The sequence below is a fragment of the Anolis sagrei genome, chromosome 2 (assembly GCF_037176765.1).
Source record: "Anolis sagrei isolate rAnoSag1 chromosome 2, rAnoSag1.mat, whole genome shotgun sequence".
Classification (NCBI taxonomy): domain Eukaryota; kingdom Metazoa; phylum Chordata; class Lepidosauria; order Squamata; family Dactyloidae; genus Anolis; species Anolis sagrei.
The window spans coordinates 36403942-36426060 of record NC_090022.1 but is presented as its reverse complement, the minus strand read 5'-3'; the positions used below and the strand labels follow the sequence as shown (position 1 = coordinate 36426060).

General features: G+C 39.4%; 1 protein-coding gene across 1 annotated transcript in view; it reads left to right on the top strand.

The window, feature by feature from the left end:
- SUCLG2 (succinate-CoA ligase GDP-forming subunit beta) overlaps positions 1-22119 on the top strand; it is a 237892-nt gene that overhangs the window by 203342 nt on the left and 12431 nt on the right. Inside the window, exon 10 of the mRNA XM_060766395.2 lies at positions 10811-10931. Coding sequence (XP_060622378.1) covers positions 10811-10931 — 121 coding nt within the window. The remainder of the gene's footprint in view (positions 1-10810; positions 10932-22119) is intronic.

Genomic DNA, 22119 nt, shown 5'->3' with positions numbered 1-22119 from the left:
TGTTCTTTTCAACGAATCTGAGAAGTGACAAGATAGTTGAGCACTGCTGTCCCTTCATCGGCTGTCTTTTTAGAGAGCTTGGATTGAAGCAAAAGTGTCTATCAACATTGACAGGTGTCACTTGGCCACATATCATGTCCAGCTGAACTTTATGATGCCATGGGAGGATAGCCCTTTAGCCTCTTTGCTAGTGCAGCAGACGCCTATGGCAATTTGGCTACAGGAAGCTCTTCTTCAGCTGTTATTGCTAGCAGCCCCACACCACAAGTCCCAGCAGCCATGATTATATTGAGCATTCTAATCACTGCACTGATTATACCAATTATACGGTAGGGCACTGATTATATCATACTGAGCAGGGACTGTGGCTCACATACTAGTCATTTCATTACAAGGTTTGCCTGGTATTGCGGCCAAGTAGGAAAATAAGCTATTAATTCCTGAGTCTCTCTCCACATAACATTTCCACTTTTTGGGGAGAGAGAGCAAACTGGAACCAAGAAAAACATTTCAAGTAAATTCCATGGAGAGCCAAACTGGGCCATTCAAATTGATAGCCAAACGGTTCCTTGCAACTTTCTGCTTCTAATGGGATTCGTCAGAACAACCCTGAAACACGAATGTATTTCAAGGAAGCAACTCATTTGCGTGTCTTGCTTACAAACAACAGTTTTTCCACATCATTAACTTCAGTGGCGGATGCCAAGACACAACTGAGAATTGTATTTTATTTGCCCTGGCAACGTTCTGAAATTGTTAATGTCAAATTTTTAAAAAACAACAACAATATTGGAGTCAGTCTACAAAACGTCATGAAATAGAATAAAATCATGAAGAGTAATGACTTTGGACATAGGGAGGATTCACAATAAAATCAGTCTCCTTGCAATGCCAAAGACAAGGAGAACTAGGAATTAAGATTTACTGGATATTCAAATGTCTTCTCTTTAATAATAATAAGAATCATCATCATAATTTTATTTCTTATCCACCTCTCCTTGTGTCTCGAGGCATTACAACATTGCACCATCTTTATTGCTGCCACCTTTGATTGTGTTTTTATTTTAAAATCAATCTACGATAAGCATCTAGAAACAGATTAAAACTATTCATTGCCTCATGCTAATGACAGAAAATTAATGTATATTATATTCCACATTTAGAAATAATGGAGCCAATATCAACTTTATAAAAATAGAATCCAGTTGGCCCTCTGTACAGATTCAACAAACCCCAGCTCAAAAATATTCAGACGGAAAATGCCAATAGCAAACTTGGATTTTGTCATGTGTCAAGCATTATGCTGAAAACTCCATCACAGACTCCCACCATTCCATAGATCTTTGGGCTCTCTTCTGCCCTCATTTGAGTTGTTCACCATTTTATCAAAGAGATGCCATTTCAATAGGCGATTGTACATGATGGGACATCAACTGAGGTATCCTGGAATCTCACCCCCATGATTAACAAGGCTCCGGTGTATCTCCAAAGAATCCAGACAGGCCTTTATCCCAGGAGAATCCACATTTTAAAAAGTGGATTTTCCTGGGGGCTTGTCCACACCCACGCTTTCTGGGGTGGGTATCCAGACGTTCTCTCTGGTCTAGGCCAAGAGAATGTCTGGAGTCCCTAACCCCTCCCCCAAAGCCCCAGATCCCTTAGAAAAGTAAAATAAACTTACCCGGCCTCCACTGCTTTATTGTAGCACCTCTCCCGGAGCATAGAAATGATGTGCCTGGAGATGGGGGGAGGGTTTCTTCTGAAACATTGCCTACAACACCTGGAATTCATGGCAGCCTCCCATCCAAGTACTATGTGGAACTGACCTTTGTGGCTTCTCAGACCAGACTGGATCTAGAGCCTTTAGAGTATTGAGACCCTACTACCTCTTAAAATTGTTTAATACAATCTCATGTGGCAGACCAGCAGGCCTTTTTCCTTCAATATATCAACTGATACTAAACTTGTGCTCATTGACTGCAGCAGTTTCTTTCTTTTCTAGACGTTTTCTGCTGACTAACTATCAATAAGTTGTGGATTGTCATTGGTTTACAGACCCCTACTTTGATTAGCACTGGTGCTGCTTCCTCCCAATTCCCAGGGTAGATCTAGAAAAACAGCTTTGATGATGGTATGAAAAACTACTTTGTGTTCCAAGTGAATCATCTGGGCCATGCCAGTTAACTGGTTAATGTGAATAAATTAAACTTGGTATGACCAAGTGCATCTTTTAGTTGAGGCATGGGGAAGATGGAAGAAATGGTCATGTTAATTTACCTTGCATGATAACTTTTTAGTTTTCTCTTACATTCTGAAAAACCGTGCCAAAGAAATAAAATAAACTGCTAATTTTGCTTTTTGCTCCACAAAGCTGATGTTCCATTTTTTTTTATTATTGGTATTCTCTCTCCACACTGATGAATTCCTACTGTCCTCTAGTGGATGTTCTCTGAAATTGTAAGGAGAATGTCCGCTTAAATCTCACATTCATCTGAAACTGTTGCAAACGGTAGCATATTTTTGGAAGAAATGAATAGGCCAACCAAATTCTAACATGTTGAAGCTGATGTTAAAACAAAAATAAAACGTAATGCTTAAGCATCCTCAAATGTCTTCAAATCCCACTCTTAATCATTGTTTTGTCTCTGGGGGGCCATCAGCAGTAATAAACTCTTTAATATTTGAGGAGAGGACCTCAGGTACCACTGAAGGGTTAAGCCAGGCATGTTTGCCATGGAAAGATAGGAGTGCTCACCATTCATTGAGGCACCTGGAGGTATAAAAAAGGTGTTGTCAGATTTCAATCACAGCAGGCTTGAGGCAAGTTCTCTCCAATATGTAGCTTTTAATTCACTGCAGACAAGGCTTTACTGACAGTTGCTGAGCAGCTTGTTTCAGCTAAAATAAATGGATCAAGCAGCAGAGCAACCGATTACCGCAAGGTCAGGCAAGCGATATCTGTAATTTTAGAATATTGTTTATAAAGGAAGGCTTTGTTGTTTTTGCACCCTGAGCTGGCGTTCTTTTAATGGAGACATCTGACTCCAGCAGTAGATGAAAAAGTAACCCGGAAGATTAGCTTTTCCTATTGCTGCAAGATTAGATAACATTTAATTTGTCTTCAAGAGAAGCATCTCATAAAGAGAACATTAGCAGAAGCTTTGATTCTTGGGATCTAAGGACTCTTGTTAATTAGCCCCTTCAATTACTCACGTGAGAACATGTGTGAGAGGGAAAGGGAGGGAGAAAGATTATTATTTCACCACTTATTTTTTTTAAAAAAATGTTTTTTACTTTACTACTTTATTGAGCATTAACAGTTTTCTATCGAAGCAACCAAGGTTACATCCAAGCTTGCAGTTTATTACCTTTAATTCAGTGTTTATGCCACCGTATGAATTAATCTGTTTATCTGGATTTGTGGTCTAGAAACAGCTGGGGTTGTTTTCCTCTGTGTAGTACTGATTTTCCTCTCCATCTTGTGCTGCTGAGACTAAACCTAAACGTATGTGAGGATAATGTGTGTGCCATTGTGTTGTTTGATGTTTTCTAGGAGGGTTGCAAATGAAACAAATCCTTTTGAAAACCCATGCATTCCCTCTGCCTTGACATACCCAAATACTTTTAGCCATTGTATACAGTATTCAATTCGCTGAGATTCAAAGGATACCTCATAGACAAAATAGCAGCTGCATCAGACAGCCAGGCATCTACTGTATAGATTTCTAAATGAGTTATCTGTGTGTGATACAGCTTTTCTTTTTTTTTTACCTTTGAAAACACATGTGATATCAAGATACTGAATATGGATCTGACAGGCTCAAAGTGTGGGTGTATATGTGGGTGCTAACAGTGAATTATATGTATATCCACATGAAGATGCACACCGGAGTAGCCATGATATATGCCAAAATTAGAAGAAGAAAAAACAGCTTCTGAGTCAATTTGGAAATACAGTGTAGAAGAGAACAGGGCATGAGATAAAAAGTTCCTCCAGGTAGTGAACAACTGTTAAATAAATGTAGGTGTAAACATGCAAAAAATAAATGTATAACTTCTATTCTGAGAACATCTTTGCTCCATTTTTACATGTAAGAGACCAAAAGAGACCCTCTTTAAAGGGTAACCATTTCTAGTAGCCATATTGTTCTATTGCAGCAAAAAAAAAAAAAAAAAACAAACCCTAGGAATCATATGAAGCCCTTTCAAGAGTAACACATTAATTTTGTCTTAAGCTGTCATAGACTTTGGTCCATTTCATTGGATGAATTGGTATCCTTAATAATAGGGTAATGCAACTGTTGGAATGAAGTGTACCAACAAGAAGACAAAAGGGGAAATGAAATACAGAAAAGTGAGCATGACAATTGCAGCCATTTGTGAAGCAGTAATTGGTGATAGCATATTATATCATTAGTAAGATGCTGACTGACATCCTGTTGGTTAGTTTCAATTAGAATACACTCCTTGAATGGTGAGTCAGCAAACTGATAAATCATATTGGTTTAATGTGGTAATTCTCAGCCATTGGGTCCCCATGTGTTTTGGTCTACAACTCCCAGAAATCCCAGCCAGTTTACCAGCTGTTATGATTTCTCTGAGTTGAAGGCTGAAACATCTGAGGACCCACAGGTTGAGAACCACTTGTTTAATGGATTGATTCTATCTGGGACTAACAATAGAATTTAGACTGTGGTGTGCTATTAAAAACATTCCAATTCTTAATATGGTTGATACAAGTTCTTGTAGCATTGTCATTCAGTAGTTTCACATTGCAGTCCCTCAGGAAGACTGGTCTATTTCCTCATTTGGTGGTGAAGATGATGGTAGTGGTGATGATTGATGTTGCCCTATCAGATGTCAGATTTGCGTCCATTTATTATTTTTCACAGGGACTGACTTGTTTACCTTATGTGAAATGTAAAAGGCATTATTGGTAGAGGATGGCATAAATCCACCTGAAATATTATTAGGTGGATGCATCTTCTCCACACAACCTGCCTCTGCATCAAGGTGTCCATATATAGAGACCAGGAAGTTTTGTCCATGCCTCTCCAAACTCTTCAAAGTTTGCAGTAGTCATTAGAACACTATATGATCTTCACAGAATCATACATTTTGAAGAGACCATAAGGGGCATTCACTGGTAACTCCTGGCCGCTCCACTTGAGTCATGAAATGTTTAGATAGGAAAGGTGCTATATTTTCTATTTCATCCAATCTGTAATAGGAATATAATAATGACCCAGGTAAGACCAATACAGGTTTGACGTTAAGAGATTTAGCAAATGCTTACAAGTGTTCTTGTCCTCAACAAAAAGAGAGATGTCAAGACACCATGTTAAATGCTTAAGCCCATGAGATTTTCCACATTTTTGAACATTGTCAAAATTTGGCATAGAAGACAGTATGTGTGTGTATCAACCCCAAAATCCTGGATCAACTTATTCACAGGTTGAAAATGACATTTAACCCATGTTTGGTTGGTTATTTCAATGTCATATGTGTATTGATTCTAAAGTTCTAGCCTCAAGAGCAGTGGTTCTCAACCTGTGGGTCTCCAGGTGTTTTGGCCTACAACTCCCAGAAATCCCAGCCAATTTACCAGCTGTTAGGATTTCTGGGAGTTGAAGGCCCAAAACATCTGGGGATCCCAGGTTGAGAACCACTGCTCAAGAGTCTCCTCCTCAATGAGTCTCCTCCCAAGCCCTTGTGTTTCTGGCTGCTAATCTTCCCTCTAAACTAACTGCTCCATAAAGTTCATAACCTTCTATGGGATGGGATAAGGATGTGCAAAGTTAAAATGCTGACAAACTGCACCTCTTTCCCAATGTGTCTAGGTGAACTGTGCTTTCTGCTGAGAAGGGGTTGCCTTTAAATATTAAGCTACATCTTTTTGCCATCGGCTCATGGTTTCTTTTTGATGGATATTTCATGTCTGCTGTGTCAGGAAAAGCATGCCATTACCTGTCAAAGATGCTGGCCGCTGTACTTCCGACTAAAAGGCGGCTTGAAACATAAAGCCCAGTCTTACAAGTCAAGAGGTTTCAGTGGAAGTGTTAATCATTAATGTGCTGCTTGGAGCATCTTTTGCCATCTGCAAGCAGAGAGGCGCTGTTCCCAATGTCCATTTTGGGTCCAGGGTGCCTCAAATGCACGGGGGTATGTTAATATAGGCTTATTTGCAATATGCACTGTGTGGTTGTTGTTTTCTCTGCTGAGCAATTTTTCAGCCGTCTTCTGCTGCACACACAAAAACACCAAAATAAAAAAGCTGTTCATTGGCATACATTGTGTGATTGTTAAAAACTGTTGGAAGGAAAAAGGCAAAATCCGTTTAGGGCATGCAGAGGAACAATAAACTCTGTTCACCAATTTTTAGCTGAGTTTATAATTGAATCTCTTTACTGTTTGAACTGGTCTTTGGGCTTATTTATACGATTACACTAAAGCCCAAGATTAAATTCCCTACCTGATTCACTTTCTTATTGATTAAACTCATTCAGGCTCCTCTCTAATTTAACTTATTTTATTTATATTACTGTTATTATTATTAAAGCCCGGTGCACAAATGTCAATTATCCAGCAGTGAATCTTATTTCTCTTCTCTCTGTGTGTGTGTGTGTGTGTGTAGCTGGGAATGGATTAGAGAGGCTGATTAGAATTTAACTTGAAAACTGAAAAGCGTGTCCTTAAATGAGAGTGCCTGCATTAGGAATTAAAGTATCTTTATTTGGGCATAAAATCCTCTTTAATGATGTAAGAAAACTTTTTAAATAAAAGTCACATGGTTGATACAATGGCCCTGCACATTAGGCGTTTTTCTGTCTCTGAGTGAAAAAGGAAGATGAAGGTGGTGAGAAATCTAGATAAGAAGCTAAAGTGGGATCAAATTGTTATAACTGCCCTTTGTGAATACAGCCAGAGACTCCTCTGAAGAAATGGGTTAATATCTACAAAAGCTCATGCTGAAATGAGCCAGTCTCAAAAGTGCTACTACATTTCTTTTCCCACTATCCCCATTTCCCTTTATATTCTATATTAGGAACTCATTTCTGTATCTAGGGAATTCTTTTTACTGGCTTTCTTTAGATGTTATATTATCCATCTCCTAAGAAACCATGTTAGGAGAACCTAATATGCATGGCTACTTTCTCCTCCCATTTTCCATCTGTGCCCCAGGTAAGGGAATGCTTCCTGCTATTGTGGTTGCAGCTGTGGAGAGTCTCCCCAACCGATTGCTTGTTCAGATCTCATGGCAATATGTAGTTTGACAAGACTGGATGTTCTCTGTTAATTTGAGTGTATAACAGGAATGAAGAAGAGGGAATATGTATGGACACAGCTCATTAGCTGCTCCTCCAAACTATGCATTGCACAATCAAGTAATGTGGTATCTGAACATCCTTATTTTTTCTGTTTGCAGGGAGTATGAAGGCTAATTTTCATCCTCAAAAAGAAAACAAATCCAGACTACATTTTGCAAAAACAGTTTGGCATTGTTGAAATATTAAATCACATTGGCACATCATTTAATTAGTTATTTATTGGTGGCGGAAAAGTTAAGAAATTAGAAGATTATGACTTGAAAGTGCAGCTATGAAAGAACAAGAGAAGATCTTCCAAGTGTAAAGATATGTCATGGAGTACCAAAGTCAGGATTGTTTGCGCATAATATCTGTTTTCTGTGTATAATTATGAATCCTGGAGTAGTCGGTGCCTTCCATAGAACTACTTCCATCAGAACTCAAATGATTTTATTCTCTTCCCATCAGTTTTTGTCATTGTCCAGGATTGGCAACCATACATGGTCCTGACTTTGATGCTCCATGATGGTCTTATCTCAAACCTTCATAGATGCCCTTCCAGGTCCTATTCTGATTCCTTGATTACAGCTTCCATCTTGGTTTTAATCTCTTTGCCTCCATACTACATACTAGCATCCTATGACATGGAATGTCAAGAGAAGATAATGAACAATAGTGTTATCTCACTATACTTTATACATTCAACTGAACAAGCCAATGAGAAAGGAGGGGTTGAATATCTTCATTGCATGGTGATTCAATTTCTAGATGAATCTTAACCTTTCTTATCTTCAGACAGAAAAATGAATGGGAAATATGAAAGTATAGTCATGAAGCCCATATTCAAAGCCAATGGGGATTTCACAGAATCTCACAATTAAGCCACCGGGGGGGATAAATAAAAAGAATAATATATTCCATCCCACAATTTCAAATGTGTGTGCACTCTTTCAAGTCACCTATAGGCTTATGATAACCCCATGCATTTAATAGGTTTTTCCTAAGTAAACAAGACTCAGAGGTGATTTTGTCAGTTCCTTCCTCTGAAATACAGCCTTGAGCACCTGGCCTTCATTTGCAGTCTGCCATTCAAGTACTAACCAAGGCAGAACCTACTTCACTTCAAAAGTTGAAGCTGTTTGGTGGATTTAGGGTAATACTGCTCTAAACCTATAACCAAAATTTGACTTGTTAGTTGACTGTGATAATCAGTTCCATCTTCACCTCCAACAGATGCTTCATGTTGTTTGATTTCCTTTTCCTCTGAATACACAGCAGTTTAAGTTACCAAGCAGCAGCCTTTCCATAAACACACCTATTACGAGTTATGCCCATGTAACCCTAGCTTCTCCTGTCAACAAGTCTTTTAGAAATATTCAGCTGTAATTCACAAATCTTTCCAGATTCCATACTGATTGTCAGTATTCCTTACAATCTTTTCATAAGAAGTTAAAATGTTAATGAGTGTCCCATAACCTCTTATTTTCTCAGTACCTATCTCACTATGTTTATTCACAGGTAGCAACTTATTTTAGTGAGTGACCAAGGAGTCTGGACAAATAGTACTGAGACACAATTTAAGAGGAAGCTATGGTCACCTGCTAAAATGTACCTGATCAACATGTAGTTTGGATGTACTCAAAAGAACTTCCTTAATGTTGGTTGTGATTATGCAGAGCAATTTTGATTGAGTGGTATCATAGACATCACAGTTATGCGTTTGTGGATATGTGTAAGTAGAGAACAGCTTTCCTAGAGCTACATTTTGTATGATCTGACATCAAACAGGGTAACTGCTTCGTAAGATAGGTACAGAGGATCCCAGTGTTTTGAAAGTGATAAATATGCTCTTTCCGCCCTAGTGGGACTTATCAATTTATCTGTTTTGATAATTTTTATTGTTGACTCTCAATGTTAATTATGAGTGATTTTTTTTATCAAGTCAGGACAAGTATATTACCTCTCTGCCCATGCTGCTTTGAATGTGCCAGTGGTTAGAATCCAGTTGTACAGGTGTTCTAACTGAAAGATAAACTAAGAATATCTAGCTTTCTTACTTCCCTTTCAGATTGGTTTAATTCAAGTAATGTACTACATGTTGTTCTTTTCACTATAAATGTTGCTACTAACCAGCGATAGCATGATTTTGAATTTCACTTGTTACAAGTCTCCATATAAGAGAATATATTGGCCACTGTTACAGCTCACTGGTTTTAGAAAGTATTAAACCAGTCCTGTAAAACGAAGCCCTTGATTAAGGGGCATGCCTCCGCTTTATGAATGTCTAAGACGTGGGATTCCATCTGAAATTCAGGAAAGACCTCTTTATGAGACTACTCAGTGTGGTATGGTTGTGTCTAAGCAAAAACTTCCTATTGCATTTAGATTTCCTTGTGGACCTTCCTTTTTCACTCTTAAGGGTACAAAATATGTATGGGTGAGCTTTTTCATGGACACCCAGAGTATAGCTATTATAGCCTTTGCACAATAGCCTTATGATTCTCAGTTTAATGACAATAACAATCTGTTTTGTCTGTCCATTATCATAGGATAGGGCAGGAGTCACATGTTTTCCTTGTTTGGAGACATAACTACTGTCTCCTAGTTCAACATTTGAGCAGTCCTGTTTAGTAGTGCTTGCCTACACAGGAGAGGAAGTATAATATAGAAAATACCACAAAATAAATAAAATGTTCACATACATTGTGTGTGTATGCATGAGAGAGAGAAACTTTCCTTGGCTCTTTCCTGTTTCCAAGAGAACATGGCTAGATACTCTAACTCCTACCCTTGAAAGCCTTGAAAGTATTTGGTGATAGCAGTTGAGAGAATAAAGTTTTATATGCGTGTGTGGTGTTGGTGTTATTGTAAGTTTCAAAATGGAGCTAGTACAGGAGATATAATTACCAGTCACGAATTATATTGCACATTACCCAGTAGATGTTCATATGACTTTTGCCCAATCCCATTCCATGCAGCAATTTCAATAAGCAATAAATGCACAATCTAGGGGAAAACATCCAGGGGAAATACTACATTTGCAACAGTACCAAATGCAGTGCTTCTAAATGTTGGAAATGCAAATCGTCCCATCAAAAGGTTCATCTAATATGTGTGTATTCAGCAACGAAGCAGAATGAATACACATTACCAAAATAGATTTAACCAAAAACCTCTTAAGAGCCCATTTTCCCTGAGCAATCTTAAGTCAGAAAGTATAGGGTGTTTTTTTTTTTTTACTAATGTCCATACTTAAAGCTCAGACCATATATTGCATGTTATAAAATGTTTTAAAGGCACCTTATGAATCTTCCCAACTTATTGTGGTTTGTCATTACTACCAACATTTTGTGCAGGCTGAAACTGCCTGACTTTCTCATAGGTACTCAGTTTGTTAACTTTTGAGAGGAGCATTCCAGATTCAAGTAAAAGTTTCATGATTTAATGACATCAGGGAACCCACCAGACATCTGGTTGACAGTGTATTGATTTTTCACCTTCAGGTTGAAGCCATTCTGGTCAATATTTTTGGTGGAATTGTCAACTGTGCCATTATAGCCAACGGCATCACCAAAGCCTGCCGAGAACTTGAACTGAAAGTGCCTCTGGTGGTCAGACTTGAAGGTGAGTTTATGGCATTCTTTCTATATATATTGTCTCGTTTCATTTGTACTGGACTCTGATTTTTATTTGCGGAGATGACTGACCACATAATGGAAAATGAGAGTCGGGGGTACTGTTGCACAGAGACTGTTGCTTCAGAGAACAGATGATAAGAAGAGCATTTCTGTGTGTTCTGGACCACTTACCCTGAAGCTCCTTAACAAAATTGTTGCCTTTGTATGAAGTGGAAGAGACTGCCTCTTCACCAGTACTGAAGCTAGAATTTGGCAGTCTTTTTGCCTCCTTCAAGTTCATGTATTGTTATTATTACCACCATTTGCCTTGGGACAGGCATCTCCAGGGCCTGAGCATCATTTTTGAGCACACTACAAACTACCTGCATTTACTCGTCTAATGTGCCATCAAATCTAATGCGCACCTCAAATTTCAAAACCCAGAAACCAAAAAAGTATTTGCTGGCTAATGTAACATGCCGCGGCAAAAAGTGACCTCTATAATATACCCATTACAGTTGCTGCCTGCTTACAATTCCATCTTTAAAAACAACTGTGTTGAAACACCAAAGCTTTACGCAATGCAAAAATAACATTGGGGTGCATCTATGCTGTGGAATGGATCCCTTTTAACTGTCTGAGTTCAGTGCTATGGAGTCATAGGGGCTGTAGTTTCACAAGGCCTTAGGCCTTCTCTGCCAAAAAGTGTGGATGCCTCCTGAGATTTGTAGATTTGAAAAGCTACAAATCCCAGGATTCCATAGCATTGAGCCCATGGCCATTAAATTACAGATGACATGCCTACAATAGAAGCCCCAAATGTTCCTGAAGCAGCCTATTGCTTTGGCTCAGCACTAAGATTTACCCTATTATATGACTCTAATGTGCACCCTAATGTTGGCAAGGTGATTTAGCAAAAAAAAAAAAAATCGAGTAAATGTACAATAATCACATGAGCCCCATCCTACACCTTGGATCCAATTCCATTGTGGAAATACATTAATTGGTTGGCTATTATAGAAACAGTGTACCTGACTTGAAAACCTTTGGTCTGATCTGACATTTGCTCTTGCAACCTTAACAAGTAATCTGAAGTTCAGTTTTCCCACAACAGTTCTCTAAAGAGAAAGCCTCAACATATTGTTACCTTTTCTTGAAAAATTCAACTGTTTGAATGAAGACTCAAAATTATAGTCTAGCCTTCATATGTTTTCTGCAACAGACACCTTAATTCCTTTAGACATTTCAACTAGGAGCTTCTTATCCATTCATCAAGCCAGTTATTGACTGCAATTAATAGCTTATGCTATGTAATAATCTATTGGCTCCACTCTAACAAATGGAGAGATACTTGTCTGGGCAAGAAGGATAGTTTCCAGCCTAAATCTTATCATTAACATTGTAGATCTTAATGGATCCTAAAGAAACCCATAGCTGCTATTGCACTAGGTTGGAAAAATTTTCTGAAGGGATATGACTTAGGCAAGACACATAATTGCCAAGTTGTATATTTTCACTGTTTTTCTGCTGGTCAGAAGGAGAACATATGAGTAAATGACTGCAGAAGTCTACTGAACATTACAGAAAGGAATAAGAAAACTATACATAGGGATTCTTATGCAACATCTATGTATTCTGCCTGTGTATAGGATATGTCACTGCAAAGTTAATCACAAGAGAATTGATGCCCTACCTTCAAGTTGTTTCTGACTTATGGCAACCCTAAGGTGAACCTATCACAGGGATTTCTTGATGAGATTTCTTCCTCTATGGCTGGGAGAGTGTGGCTTACCCACAGTCATGCAGTGGCCTTTCCATATCTAAGTGGAAATCCAAGCTCTCTTCTTCAGTCATAGTCCAACATTCAAACTGATTATAATTACTTTCTAACAGAAATGACAGGGAATTTCAGTTTCTCCTATACTTCTGTACTTTCTGTGTGCATCTTACATTCAGTGGTATCTTCGAGTCAAAGAAATACGGTGTTTTAGGCCATTGGAAATAACTTTTCTGATTCTTGGTGTTTACCTCAGCATCATGTGTGATACAGTCAACAGTTCACAGGCTTCAGGATCATTAATAATAATAACAATAACAACAACAACACTTTATTTATATTCCACCCTTCTCACCCCGAAGGGGACTCAGGGCGGATCACAGTACACATACACAGCAAACATTCAATGCCGCTTTGTATAGACAATACACAAATAGACAGAACAGAAAGGAAGTGTGTTGTTTCGACTCAGTGTCCTGTTGTTTTTGGTGCCAAGGAAGGTGAGTCCAGCCACAGGGGGTGCTGTTGCTCCATTCTCAATGACGAAGAGCCGTCAGGACTTCCTCCTTCTTTTTGATCAACATAAAGTCAATCAGTTCATACACTCACTGTTTTATGTATGTGTATTTATTAGAAGTGTGCATGACTCAAAAGAATCTGTTTTCTTTGTCTTTACAAAAATTACATGACTCCCATTTTGATTCTAAAATGTTTTGGAAAAATCATAAGGGGTCAGGGTCATAACTATTACAGAGTTCCAAAGGGTCTTTGGTTTTTTGTCAAGTTATTCACACCAATAGAAACACTAACGGGGTTCCTCCCTCTCTCAGTTTTAGGGCTATTGTGATGAAACTTGTTACAATTGTAGCACACATTATTTAACTTTTCCAAAAAATTATAGGTGTTTCAAATTGTTAGTTTTTGTGTGGGCACCACTCATGTTTCAAAAATGACTTCGAATGTACAGAACATCTGAAATACAAACGACATTTGATGCACATATGACTTTTTTCTCAGTACTAGTATTTATGTATACTTTTTATTTAATCTTCCTTTAAAGTTTACTCTCCATAATCATATTTTCTTTGTTCCATATTTGCTTCTTAATCATATTTGTTTTGAATTCCCATGTTAATTTCAATGAATGCCATTTTTTTAAAATGGCCTTCATTGGTGGGGGGACAACAATGTAAAAATAAGTTGAAAGAATATAATTCTGAAGATGGCAAAAAGCCTGTGTTTTTGGTGCTTTCCATTTGATACATTACTCTAACAAGAGAGGTCATGATTATTCCTACAAATCTAACAGATTTGTGCCCTGGACCCCACATGCAATGTATTACAAATGTCTTGATGAGTAAAGTTTTAATCAGTCAGATCTGTCTTGATTTAGCAGGATTTTCTGGACAAATCTTTTCTTTTCAGCTGTATAATAATTACAAGCTGTTTTAGCAGTGGATAAAGGAAGGATTATTCTCCTGTTTGAAAATGGTAACTTTATAATTACATGTATTTACTTGCTTGATGGAGAGAAAGAGAGGGAGTACTTGATAACTTAGAAGCAGGATCATTTGTTAAGAAGCCCAAAGTAGCTGAAAAAAGCATATATCCTATGTTGTAATTTCAGTAGATGAAGCTATTTTTGTATTGCAAAAGTACAGCCTTTCTTTAAGTTATTACTCTATTTTGAAAATTTTATTTCACATCTAGTTTAAAAAGTACTGTATTCAACCTAGATGTGAATTTAGTGAACACAGTAAATTACTACATGTGATTACAAAATAATTTTACCAGTTTCTTATTTGTGTTCCAGGAATCTGTACTCCAGTCTCGAACTTCAGCCTGTGTATGCACACATTATACTTGGCACACATATATAATTGTGGTGCACTTCAGGGTTTCTACATTCATTTTAGTAAAGCAGTTGTTCTCAACCTGTGGGTCCCCAGATGTTTTGGCCTTCAACTCCCAGAAATTCTAACAACTGGTAAACCGGCTGAGATTTCTGGGAATTGGCCAAAACACCTGGGGACCCACAGGATGAGAGCCATTGCAGTAGAAGGAACAGTTCTAGCATCATTTTGATGTGTGTATATAATTTTAATGTGTGGGGTCCCTCCATTTGAATGACTATCATAGATAGAAGAGTTGCTCAAAGAACTGCTACTTAAAAGTGTGAATCCCAATCCCAAATCCCTTAGCTCAATTTTGAGGTCCTGAAAAAAATTGGCAGCAGTAAAAGCTTTCTGAATGCCACTTAGTGGCTGTTTTAGAGACTTACACAAATCTGTTGTATAATGTTCCAGTGTGACTCATAAAAAAAAAGAAAAATCACTCTGTTTAGCAAGCAAGCCTTGCAAATGCTGATTTGTTATCAGTAAATGATTGATTTTATGCCTATTTTATATAGCTATATACAATAATACCTTGACTTAAGAGTTTAATTTGGTCAGTGACTGAACTCTTAACACAAAACAATTATGTCAAAGGGAATTTTCACATTGAAATGCTACTAATCCATTTCGCCCCACCCACCCCTTTTTTTGTTGCATGTTTTTAAATAATAAAATGTACTTTATAAATAACAAATAATGTATAAATGCACATTCAGAATAAAAAAGAAAGATTGACTTTAAATGGTAGAAGCACAAAGCTGTGGCAAGGAAGCACATTTGAAGCAAGAAAATGTGTGTTGTCCAGTGTAACAGCAAGACAAAACCTTCACATTCACATGGAACAATAAAAAGAAATAAAGATTAATTTTAAAATGGTAGTAGCACAAAGTTGTGACAAGGAAGCACAAAGTGAAGAGGCAGAACCATAATTTTCTTCATACTGTACATATATCAGCCTCCATCTCTTGCTCCCTCTCTCTCTCTTCATGAAGCCAAACATACCAGGAATAAAAGCCACATGAAATCAACTAACCCAAAGTTCCCGAAAGCGGACAAGACCAAAGCAGACAGCAGTCTCCCAAATTGGACAAGAGCGGGAGGCATGGAGGCTGCTCCCTTGAAGCCCTAAAGCCCTGCTCTTTGGCGTCAGTGCTCCCTCTGGTGCTAGCTCTTCACTCAAAATGTTGATCTTATATCAAAGCAAAACTCAGGCCAAGCAACAGCTCTTAACCCTAAATGCTCTTAAGTTGAAATGCTCTGAAGTTGAGGTTCCACTGTACCTGGTGTCACGTAAAAATGTCTTGGGCAAAAAGGAGTCCTGAGTGGGAAAGTTTAAAAAGCCCTGGTAAAAGGAATTAAGGCTCCCATCCTTACAAAAGTCTGCCTTGTCAGATGTGTTTTCAGGAAGAGATAGTGAGCCCATATACATTAACCAAATGCAAGGCAGCACCAGAGGATCATGTTCTCCTACCTCTGATGGGCCAATCTTGACCTCAGCTCCGTGTATTGACATAATCCATACATGTGACAACCATGCACTAATTGCAAGATAGAGAATATCAGATACCTGCAACATTGTTAAATAATGGGTTTGAGAAATTACATGCCAAAAAAAACACATAGTCATTGAACTGCAGAAAACAAATGACTGAGTAAATCATAGGTAACCTAGAAAATACTTTTGAATGTATATTTTCCTTCTCCTTGACCTTGTATTCTTTTATGAACTGAAGTTGTTTTCTTATCCTATATGCCCATGAATAGAAAGAAGCACCAATCCCCTGTACTCTCTCCCCTGTGGCACTACTTCCGACCTTTTAGAATGCCAGGGTAGGAGAATAGCAATTTCCTCACCCTGGCCGGGCCCCTGGGATGACATTCATGGTTTCCCCTCTCCATGGAATGACCCTCCAAGTCCTGCCCTTGTGTGTATTTGGGTGTTCCGTGATTGCTTGCAGTGGTAGTTTGAATATGTTTTGAACTCCTGTGCCATACTTTTTCCTTTCCAATCTGTACCAAGTAGGTTTGCTATCTCAGGACTGCAGATGAATACAAGCCAAAGAAGATTGCTTACTGGCCCACTAACTGGCCCTCCATAATTTTATATGTCATTTCCATACCAGCAGAATGCAGAGTCTCTCTGTAGAAATCAGAGAGCTACAACGCCAAGCAATCTGGTATGAACCACTGGATAAAAATAATATTTCCTGCACAAAAAGTGCTGTTTTCTCCATGAAACAACCACGTATGACTTTTGTGCAGAATTAGTTCTAAATTGCAAATAAGCTTCAAAAACATTGTTGTTTTCTAAGATTTTCTTGGAGTGGTAGGAAAATTGTTAAAATTATTCAAGGATTCTTGTGAGAAGAAACTTATTGAAAAATTACATCCCTTCGTGCTGTTTCTTCCTAATACTACAGTTCTCCTCATTTCTTCCAGAGCAGGAGCAGGTGCATTTTTCCTATTTCCACTGAAGTCTAATTCCTGTCTTACCTTATTCAATTTTTCCTGCATCTCACCAGTGTTCATTATGTTCTCCTTTTACTGCACAGAGCTGTTAGCCAAATGCGTCTTTGAATCTCATCTACCCTGTGCTTTCTCCCCCATTTTATATTACTGTTAAATACACAGTGTCCTGCATAACAGATTGGCATGTTTTTCTTTTGGTTATTCTCCCATACATCTGGAATAAATACTTGGCAACATGTTTATATAGTTTGGGTACTTCTCTGAAAAGAGCAAAGATTATTTGATAGGAATCGCTTCATCCTTAATCTGTTCCAGGTGCCCAGCAGTGAACTTGCCTTCTGAAAGTTATGTGGGAAACTGTTATTTCATAATTGTTTGCAAACCAAGTTTGTTTGGAACACATCTCCTTGATGCATTTCACAAAAGGGATAGTCTTGTACGAGACTTGCCATTTGAGCACAAACTTTGCTATTATATCAAAGGACTAGGATAAGAAGGCAGAAAACTCTTCAATTTTCATGCATCTTCTCCTTTTAACACTTGTTTCAGTGCAAGTGAAGTGCAGATTATTCTGATAACTTGGCAGTGGGACTCTGTTTACAGTTCTCTATCACCATCCAGTGGCAGGAGGTTCGTTTTGGTTTAGTTCAGTAAGGGATTTTTTAAAATATAAATTTGAAAGAAGAAAAAACATTAAATTGCAAGTCCTATTCCTTGAGATTTCTAAGTAACAAATATCCCAAATTTTCTAACATTGTGATCATTCAGGATTTCAAAATAAGCTGCATTTATTATGCTGGGTGATTGGGTGGTTGGGTAATTGATTTTAATCATTAATTGATTTTAATGATTAATAATACCTGTTCCACAGAATTTATTAAAACATTCTTAATTTTTGTAATATCTTTAATATCTTTAAAACAATCTGTCCGGCTTGTAACAAAAATCAAGATGTTGAGAAATGTCCTGACAACAACAACAACAACAATAATCTTTATTTTTAACCTACCCTCTCTCCCCAAGAGGACTCAGGGCAGCTTCCAAAGTAAAAAAAAAAAAAAAAGGCAAACATTAAATGCCAATACTAAACATAATAGATGATTTACAGACCGGCAGCCAGTGTAGCTGCCGCAGTATGGGAGTGGATCACTCCCTGTACGGAGCTCCAATTAATAATCTGGCTGCTAGTCTCTGAATCAGTTGAAGCTTCTGAACACTCTTCAAAGGCAGCCCGAAGTAGAGAGCGTTGCAGTACTCTAGGCAGGATTAGACTAAGGCATGGCCAGATCTGGCTTCTCAAGGTATGGCTGCAGCTGGCGTTTTAATTTTAGTTTTAATTGTTTAAAGGTGTTCCTGGCCACAGCCAACACCTGAGGTTTCAGGGTTAACAATGAGTCCAGGAGCACACACAGACTGCGAACCTGTGTCTTCAGAGGGAGTGTGACCCCGTCCAATATAGACGGTAACCCTGTATCCTGATCCACCATCTGACTGACCAGAAGTACCTCTATCTTATCTGGATTTAATTTCAACTTGTTAGCCCTCATCCAACTTGTTAGACAATCCACAATGTGCTTATTTCACTGCAGCAAGAAAATAAATTTGAAGTTTTGTTATGCATGAAAACTTAGTGTTGCTTGTGAGAGATCATTTGACTTTGCAAGTCTATCTTTCCCAAGTTTTTTTTCTTCTTTTGGGGTTTTATATTTGTCAGATTGATTCAGCCAGCAAGCATTAAACAGAGTCTGAATAACCATCTGTCCAGGGTACTTTGTTCTTTTCCTGCGTGGCAGGGGGTTGGACTAGATGGGCCGTGTTGCTCTCTTCAAACGCTATAATTCTATGATTGTTTTGCACAAAGCTGACATATCCAATCTTCCCTTTTTGGTTCCAATCTTCCCTTTTTGGGCAAAGTCCTGGAACGCATGGTGGCCTCACAACTCCAGGTATTCTTGGGAGACACGGATTATCTGGATCCGGCACAGTCTGGTTTCAGACCAGGACATGGAACCGAGACAGTCTTGGTCGCCTTAGTGGATGAGCTGTGCCGGGAGCTCGACAGGGGGAGTGTGTCCCTGTTGGTGCTGCTGGACTTCTTAGCGGCCTTCGATACCGTCGACCACGGTATCCTTCTGGAGCGCCTTGCAGGGATGGGTCTCGGGGGCACTGTTTTACAGTGGCTCCGGTCATTCCTGGAGGGTCGCTCCCAGAAGGTGTTATTGGGAGACACCTGTTCAACCCCACAACCCTTGTCGTGTGGGGTTCCTCAGGGCTCAATACTGTCCCCCATGCTGTTTAATATCTACATGAAGCCGCTGGGTGAGATCATCCGGAGTTTCGGGGTACGGTGTCATCTGTACGCAGATGATGTCCAACTCTGTCACTCCTTTCCACCTGCTACTAAGGAGGCTGTCGAGGTACTGAACCGGTGCCTGGCCGCTGTAACGGTCTGGATGAGGGCGAACAAATTGAAATTGAATCCAGACAAGACAGAGGTACTCCTGGTCAGTCGCAAGGCCGAACAGGGTATAGGGTTACAGCCCGTGCTGGATGGGGTCGCACTCCCCTTGAAGGCGCAGGTTCACAGCTTGGGTGTGATCCTGGATTCATCGCTGAGCCTGGAGCCTCAGGTCTCGGCGGTGACCAGGGGAGCATTTGCACAGCTTAGGCTCGTGCGCCAGCTGCGCCCGTACCTTGGGAAGTCTGACTTGGCCACGGTACATCCCACTTAGACTACTGCAACGCTCTCTACGTGGGGTTGCCTTTGAAGACGGCCCGGAAGCTCCAACTGGTCCAACGTGCGGCAGCCATGATACTAACAGGAGCGGGACGCAGGGAGCATAGAACTCCCCTGTTGTACCAGCTCCACTGGTTGCCGATCTGCTACCGGGCTCAATTCAAGGTGCTGGCTTTGGCCTATAAAGCCCTAAACGGTTCCGGCCCAAGATACCTAACTGACCTCTGGTTACATCCCACTTAGACTACTGCAACGCTCTCTACGTGGGGTTGCCTTTGAAGACGGCCCGGAAGCTCCAACTGGTCCAACGTGCGGCAGCCATGATACTAACAGGAGCAGGACGCAGGGAGCATACAACTCCCCTGTTGTACCAGCTCCACTGGCTGCCGATCTGCTGCCGGGCTCAATTCAAGGTGCTGGCTTTGGCCTATAAAGCCCTAAACGGTTCCGGCCCAAGATACCTAACTGACCGTCTCTCGGCCTATGAGCCCACGAGGACTTTGAGATCTTCCGGGGAGGCCCTGCTCTCGATCCTGCCTGCATCACAGGCACGGCTGGCGGGGACGAGAGATAGGGCCTTCTCGGTGGTGGCTCCTCGGCTGTGGAACACCCTTCCCGTGGGCATCAGGCTAGCCCCTCCCTGTTGATATTCCGCAAGAAGTTAAAGACCTGGCTATTTAAGAAGGCATTTGACCAAGAAGTGCAATGACTGGTAATTTGACCATAGGAACGGAACAACGGAAATGATATCGGATTGTGGGTTGACGATGAGACGATTCGGAATGTAGTAGAAATTTTGTAGTAATGTTGATGTTTTATAAGATGTTTTTCTGCTAAGGATGAATTGTGGGTTATTTTGCACTATGTTTTGTAAATTGCACTTGTTTTTTCATGTTGTACACCGCAATGAGTCGCCCTTAAAGGGCTGAGAATTGCAGTATATAAGCGCAATAAATAAATAAATGAATAAATATAACAGGGATTCTTAAACTTGTTTCCACTCGTCATCCCAGTTTGCCCAAGAAACTTGTACACAACCCTGGATATATAGGTGTAAAAATAGATATACAAATCAAACATTTGCTGATAATAAACCATAGAGAAATTTATTTTAAAGCAACTCTTTGGTATGCATGTTTTTTTAAGATGAAAGAATATTTGCATACTAATGAGATAAAGGATTAAATTTTGGGTGAAGATTTGATACTGCTGGACCTAGGGCTTCTTCAAAGTTTTTCTTACCATGCTAGCATGCTTGGTTTGCAGCTCAAGTGACAGAATACACTCCATTGGCTCTCATTTTTTTCTCATGGATTCATGTAAATGTCTGAAACAGCCACTAGGTTGCATGCTATCCCCCAGGATCACTTAGGTGACCTCAAGTGGGGTCATAATCCATAATTGAAGAGGTTTGACCTGTAGGATGTACAAGAACTCCAGAATGAATGGTAAATGCCAGCCTTCCAGAACCTTAAATCATTTACACGGCTTGCAGAGCAATTGCCAGCATCTCCAGCCAAATTTGGCCATGTGTTTAGGGATCAAAGGAGTGGTAATATGCTACATCTAAAGGCAGCCATATTGTTGAAGGCCATTGTAGAGAATGAGCAAATGTGGAAGGGTTGCATACCTGCTGTATATGCCTACACACAAAGAGAGAGAATTATTTTACCCCCAAATCTCCTCTAGGGGATATTTTTCACAATATTTTGTGGCTTTGCAGGGTGCCTAGAGGGCATTATAAAATGATTTGAAAATGATCAGGAGCTGTATTTTGCCCACATTTGTTTCAGAATCATTCAAACAAATCTCCCATCAGTGTTCCAACATATTGAGGAAAACATAAATGCAAACACTCCTGTCCTAAACAAAAGGACACAAGTTCCTGACTATTAGCACTTTTTGGAAAACATTATCTTTTCTTCAGGCTCAGAACTATTGTTTAATCCTTGCCCTACTTGCTGTTTTATTTATCTGTACTTGTCTCCTCTTCACTTAATGCTGACCTCTGCGATCCAGGACATTCTAGAGACAAATACCTACATGGTAGGAAGCCTTCATCCTTTGTGGTTAATAATTAAGAGATATAATTAGAAGAACAGAGCAAATATAATTAGCATTTTTAGAAGAATCTGAATAATGGTCACCTAATTAAACATTTTGACATGGTAAATGAAACTGACAATTTGCTTAGTGGATGCTGCTGGGTAGAGATGCAGCAGGACAGTCCTGTGGTTTTGTAGTTCTCATTTGACATTTTATAATTCAAAACATCATATTCAGTACAGTGCTGTGGTCATATGCCAGCATGACATTT